The 6,918-nt window shown below is 37.9% G+C and overlaps 1 protein-coding gene across 1 annotated transcript; it reads left to right on the forward strand.

The window, feature by feature from the left end:
• The first annotated feature begins 52 nt into the window (after positions 1-52).
• Positions 53-3,244, forward strand: LOC139712627 (von Willebrand factor-like). The gene is made up of 3 exons (XM_071624438.1): positions 53-153; positions 1,363-1,405; positions 2,587-3,244. Exons 1-3 carry the CDS (start codon positions 88-90, stop codon positions 2,931-2,933), a joined length of 456 nt encoding a protein of 151 aa, XP_071480539.1. The 5' UTR covers positions 53-87; the 3' UTR covers positions 2,934-3,244.
• Positions 3,245-6,918: the final 3,674 nt, after the last annotated feature.

Here is a 6,918-nt window from a genome sequence, read left to right on the forward strand (position 1 = left end):
GGATAGATGTAGTAACACTTCAATTCACCACGTCTTCTGTAAATGCAGTGGGAAGAGGTGGTGTTCTCCACTAACCCGTGCACCAAGATGATCTGCAAAGAAGGCGTCGGTATCATGAGCATCGAGGAATCCTGTCAGGACTTGGAGTGCGAGGTAAGGGGGCACCTTGGTGTGAAAAATCCAACCCATGCTGAAGACGATTGACACGACACGAAACTAGAGAAGCACTCTGAGAACGCAGACCTCCGCCAAGCAGCTCATTTCCACCACTGATCTTGTTCTTCCATAGAGATCAGCGATTTCCACTCATACGTATGCATGCCGAAAGTCGCCCGATTTCCCAATATAGAAGCCTTTTGTTACCTCATCAAATTCCAGCTGCACGGCGCGCCTCGCCTTAGCAAAAACTACAGCACGCACTTTAGTGTGTGTATGAAACCTCAAAAATGCGCAGGTTGAACTCCCAAGTTCATTGACCCTACCTGCCAAAATATCAAAAATCCTTCATAAAATCCATAAATATTCCTGGATCTCTACCAAAATTTAATCATCTGTTACTTGTGTCATTTTCAACCTTTCCTGTAAGTTTCATCTAAATCCGTTCACAACTTTTTGAGTTATTTTGTACACGGACAATCAAACAAACCAACAAACCAACGCCAAAGAAAACATAACCTCCTCCCTTGGCGTAGGTAATAAAGTCAAGCTAGCATGGCAAGGCAGTCTGCATTAGACTTGGACAACAGAAAATATTCCATTACATCATTCTTTCTTTTTTGTTGGTCCAATTATGAATAATAGTTAGAGCTCTAGTTGGAGTTCTATTCTTCACCTTCTTGAAGCAAGAGGAGTCTCCTTAAAGATTCACATTAGTTCCTGACCACCTTTATCAACTTGAAGTCACACAACATAATATAACCACAAAGTAACTTTATGTGATATAACCTCCCTTCATATACTTCGTGCAAGTAATGTGGACATGCAGTGCAACAAGATCTGATGCAGCAAACTAGGGTTACCTTGAACCCACAACCTTTACATGTTTTGTGCTTGCAGTTGTTGTTGTTGTTTTTTTCTTATATTCTTGTTCTCTTTTTTATGACCCTGTGGTATTTGTTTGCTTATTTTGCCTGTTTGGGTTTTGTTTGTTTATTTGCTTGTTTGTTTGTTTGTTTGTTTGTTTGTTTGTTTTTTAAATCCATGAAAAATGAATCAACAAGCTAGCAAAATATTAAGATTGATTTGTAGTTGTGGTGCATAGATGTTTGATGTTTAATGTCTTGTCATTATTTTTGTGTTTGCCATATCGAAAATGACAGGCTTCATTGTATCACGGTTCTCTGCTCCTATTTTGTGTTTCAGGGCAAACTTGTCTACGCTGAGGGCGAATGCTGTCCCATATGTGGTAAGAACCTTTACTCCAACTCCTACTATGTTACAATTCCCTTTGTCTAAAGGTAACACAGAACTGTTGATTTTGGCTTTAAGATGTACACACATTATGCATATTGTGTGTACAATAGGGCTGTGATATAACACATTTTCAGTGAATTTATGCCACCCCCTTCCGATACATCGTGATTCGTTCAGATTTTGAGACATGCTTTACCCAGTTCTTGCAAGGGAGGTGTTAAAGGGGATGGCTAGTAACCGATCAGTGGGAATCAGTGGGAATGCTGAGGGATGATTGTTCCAATCCTTGTGGGATTCATTTAAGAGTACATTATATATCTACTGTTGTGTGAAAATTATTTGCTTCATAACGGTCTTATATTCAAGTAATGTGCAGATTAATGCCCCGTCACTGACCAGGGATGCTTACCTGGAAACATTAAACTGCACATTACTTGAATATGAGACCATTCTGAAGCAAATAATTTTCACACAAGAATAGATATATAATGTACTCTTAAATGAACCCCACAAGGATTGGAACAATCATCCTCCAGCATTCCCATTGATTCCCACTGATCAGTTACTAGCCATCCCCTTTAAGCTACATGTATGTGGGTATTTGACTCTCTGTGCACTTTAAGTGCTGATTGGCACACAGAACCCCAGAGCATTGCACACACTGTCCAAAGTCTGTGGCACAATAAGGGTTAATGGGAACATGAAAACATCAGGGAGAAGCAATGCACACTGTCTAAGCTCTTGTTAATCACAGGCTTGGAGAGACAAAAGTCAAAATTTGTTGCAGTTTGAGCAGCAGCTCGTTCTGAGTGCAAATTCAACCTTCTAGAAAGTATACGATCTTGCTTGAAGTGCAGAAAGCATTCACAGGAACTCCCAGCAAACTGATTCACAGTCATATTCTGTAAAAGTGGAAATTTTCACGATGTTGAAATTTTCGCACATTTCCCGCAACTTGAAACTAGCGCGGAAATAAAAGCACGCAAATATTTTTGCTTGCCATACGTTCCAGTTAGTTAATGTCTTGGTTCTGCGGAACTAAAAACACGCGAAACTCTTCTTACCCTGCCGAGCGTGAAAAATCAGTGGCGCGAAAATATCCACTTTTACAATACAATGTACACTCTCGTCACCCGTGCACTGCTAACGTCTACCCTCCCTCCAACTCCACAGAGAAACCACTCCCGACTTGCGAAGCCAAGCGCGAGAGGCAGGAGCAGATGGTGATTGACGGCTGCGTGTCCCAGGGCCCTGTCATCCTCTCCTACTGCTCCGGTCTGTGCGAGTCCAACTCCACCGCTCTCATGGGCCCGCCTTTCATCGAGATGAACTGCCACTGCTGCAAGCCCACGGCCTGGTACAACACGACCATGACGTTCGAGTGCGAGGACGCAACGCAAAACTTCCAGCGGGAGTACTTCATCATCGAGGAGTGCGACTGCGAATCTTGCGGCTTCGACCCCCGAGAGTCGGCCAGTATGGTGCCAGTCGCCGCGGCGACAGCCACAGCTAACCCGTAGGGGATCAGATCAACAAAGATTTTAATGACAACAAGAATACTTGCTATATTTTTTGTTCCTCTGTAGATAGATTCAGCTGCTGGTTTAGATAGAGAGTGGTTATGGTAGATGTCTTGCATACCAATCAATCTTGTAATCAATCATAACACTTCATTTCAACAACTTACAAAAACACATCATGTGCATGAATTGTCACATATACCAACAATGTGTGAATTTTTATGAGCATCCATGGCAACAGCTGTAAACAATTTCCACTCATGCAAACTTTGCTAAATTCTGAAAGCTTATCTTCCATTAAAGTGTAGATTGAACCATGAGTGTGATTAGACTTTTGACACACACCAGCCTTGCCAGAGCAGTAAATGAATTCAACATTGGTGACTTGTTGATATACACGAGGTATAATGGTTTAAAAGTATGGTACATGCAGCTTCCATAATGTACAGGTTAGCAATGAAGACACATACACCTGAAACTGGGAATGATGTGTAGCAAAGCATATCAGTGCACAGTCGCAATAAGATTGCAGCCTGGATTGGCATTTGAATGAATGTTCATTCCAATTGTACAGAAAAAGAACAAAACTAGAATATATACATTACGATTAATTTATGTTAATGTACATATATGTGCAAACTGACCCATCTTATTAACTGCTACTTAATAAGTATGATGCACTGTTTCATTCAATAACATGTACACATTTCAAAGCTTAACTTTTCGTGAACTACACTGCATAACAATAGAAACACAATCTTGGGCACTTGTGTGGCCAGCTAAATGGAAGTTAGACACTTTGCAACCCGACACGCCTCTGAAGCAAATATCTGTTATGATACAGAATGGGCAAATTTCTCATGCACCTGCACAAAGGGAAGGTTCTAGCAAAGGTACTGTATGACAGGCATATTCATAACAAGTTTCAAATTGGAAGCATTGTGCATGTCTGCATGCTTACCATATTCAGATTCTGGAGGGGAAAAAAAAAACATTCTTAACTTTGCCACTGTTAAAGATATTGGTTACAATAATGACACTCGTTTGCGCAAGTACTGAATCTTAATGGTGGGTTTACAAAACATTGCCACCACAAGATTGGAGTTAGACATTCCAGGGCACTGCCTTGGTGCAATTGAGCACCTTTAGCTGTAGGCCTAACTTCATTCACGTGAATCGCACGTAACCTTGAGAAAAGTTTGAATAAATCTTAATTCTGCTGCCACTGACCTTTAACAGGTTCTTTTACTATTAATTGCTCTGTAATATCATGATATACTGTACTATTTCACTTGAATATTGTTTGATGTTCACTGTAAACTTATTTCCCACTATGTTTACTCAACATACATTAGCTGGCAGCTGAATAAATTGCATTATGAAATTGAATAAAAGCAGTTTTATGAGTCATCATTTTCTCCTCTGTCACTTGCAGTTCACTATTAAAGATCCGTAGCCTTTGTTTGCAAGAGAGATGAGAGAGAGAGAGAGAGAGAGAGAGAGTTTAAAGGGATGGTATAGTTTTTGGTTGAGATGGGGGTTCAGATTTTCACTCTTTGCAAGATAATAAAGAAACCACTGATGAAATACATGTACGAAAGAGTAATACAATTCTAAGAGGCAAGAATTCAGATTTTATTTGATGAAAATCAATTTTGAAATGGCTGAGATATAAAAATAAAAAAAACGTAAACAATCACGTCCTAATAAAAAGGCGTTTAACACCTTTTGATAGGACCTTTGTTTTTGGATATCTCTGCCATTTCAAAACCAATTTTCATCAAATAAACTTTGAATTCCTTTTCAAATTGTGTTCACTTTCATATTTCACAAGATGTTTCAAATTATCTCACAAAAAGTTGGAAACCTGAAGCCCCCATCGCAACCAAAATTATACCATCCCTGTAATGCTACACACTATTAATAAACGTCAAATAGAATTTGAGTGATTTAAAATCCCTTGACATGTATTCCTCGCATTCTTTACACCTCTCACAAATTAGTTGTCTAATAATGTGAAAGCACTTCTGTTAAATCCTCAATTACATCTACAGTGTATGTATGCATCAAATACATCTCAAATGCACATAAATAACAAAAAATGTAAGTTGAAATGTACACAAACAGCAGGCCTATATCCATATTGTGTCAAATGTACAGTAAAATCAATTAGTTCCTTAGTTCAATTACCGATCATATTTTGGTTTAAGGGTAGTGGTCCACTAAGAGTGTTTCCTGTTGCCTAAACAGTGATTTTCACAATTAATAGAAAACTGCAAATCCTGAGCAACTCTTTTGTTAACATTACATCATTATGATTATGAGTTCTTCATTATTTCACGCCAGTGGCCTATTTCTCAACACATTCCATAATTCCAGGCTTATTCAGGATGGAAGTTACAGTATTATATGAAATCATGTGTTTATGGAGTCATCTATAGACAGTATCACTCTCAATGTGAAGGCATGTGTCTGTGTGTGTGTGTGTGTGTGTGTGTGTGTGTGTGTGTGTGTGTGTGTGTGTGTGTTTGTGTATGTGTCTGTTTCCATGCTTCCAAGAAAATTGGAGATTTGTGATGTCTCATTATCTGGCAACTAATACCATATTCATTGCAGACCTTTGACTGATTCTATAGTATGTAAACAGCTGAATGTCAATATCCTCAGACACAGATGTTTATGCTCAAGTGGTGTGCCACCCATGCACTAGACGGCTTCCTTGAAGGACAAGTTCACCTTCATAAACATAAGGATTGAGAAAATGCAACAATATTAGTATAACACATCAGTGAAAGTTTGAGGAAAATTGGACAATCGATGCAAAAGTTATGAATTTTTAAAATTTTTGTGTTGGAACCCCTGGATGAGGAGACTACTACAGCTTGTGAGTCATATGCGTACAACAGTATAAAGAAAATGTAAAGAAAATTCAACATATTTTCAGTTTTTTCGCACAATAAAAGAGCACTTGACTTGCCTCTTCCTAAAGGCAGGGGGAATAATATTACCCATAACATTTGTCGGTAACGAGTCGGGGGAATGTGTACTTTTTTCAAAACATGACATTTTGTGAAATTCTCTTTATATTTTCCTTATATTGTTGTACGCATGTGACATCTAAGTTATTCACAGACTGCAGTAGTCTTCTCATCCAGCGGTTACTGCACAAAAACTTCAAAAATTCATAACTTTTGAATGGAATGTCCGATTTTCCTCAAACTTTCAATGATGTGGTCTACTGATATTGCTACATTCTCTCAATCCTTATGTTTATGAAGGTGAACTTGTCCTTTAAGAAAAGCAAACCGACTTAAAGAAGAAATCTACCAAAAAAAAAAATTAACTTCAAAACAATGACAAAAATAGTCCCTCAAAAATTATACTAATATCACAAAATCAGATAAGGAATAAGGAAGATATGCCATTTTGAAATTCAATGTTTTTCAGACATTTCTTGACCAGTCCTTATGAATATTTAAATGAGCAAGTTGACCATGTCATACTCTCATAAAATTTCATGTATGCATATATGACGTTTGGAAAAATTGTCACTACTAGTATAAGCTAATACAAGTACACCTGTAAAAGCATGCTCCCGTACCAAGATATATCAGAGTTAGCATTTATTCTTTTTTATTTTGGGTGGTTTTAAGACAAGTTTTATATTCATCCTGCTGAAAAATGAGATTTTTGTCATTCTGTATATAAAATGAATAAGAAATTGTGAGAGCGTGACATTGTCAACTTGCTGATTTGAATATTTGTAAGGACTAGTCAAGAAATGCTTCTTGAAAAAATGTGAAATTTCAAAATGTCATATCTTCCTTATTTCTTGTCCAATTTTGTCATTTTTTAATCGTTCTGTAGGTAATATTTTCCTCTTTCTTTGGAAGTTTATTCATTTTATTTTGGGGTGGATTTCCTCTTTAATATGGTCGATAAGTTTTTCAGTGAAACATTTACCAGGTGTAAGTACTCTACATTA

Source organism: Diadema antillarum, unplaced genomic scaffold (assembly GCF_040938485.1).
Source record: "Diadema antillarum isolate AM-2024a unplaced genomic scaffold, OU_Dant_1.0 seq00001832_RagTag, whole genome shotgun sequence".
In the NCBI taxonomy this organism is placed as follows: Eukaryota; Metazoa; Echinodermata; class Echinoidea; order Diadematoida; family Diadematidae; genus Diadema; species Diadema antillarum.

Coding starts and splice junctions, on each gene's coding strand:
- LOC139712627 (XM_071624438.1), top strand. CDS start 88: ATGATCTGCAAAGAAGGCGTCGGTATCATGAGCATCGAGGAATCCTGT. Junction 154..1,362: donor GTCAGGACTTGGAGTGCGAG/GTAAGGGGGCAC, acceptor TTTGTGTTTCAG/GGCAAACTTGTCTACGCTGA. Junction 1,406..2,586: donor CGAATGCTGTCCCATATGTG/GTAAGAACCTTT, acceptor CCAACTCCACAG/AGAAACCACTCCCGACTTGC.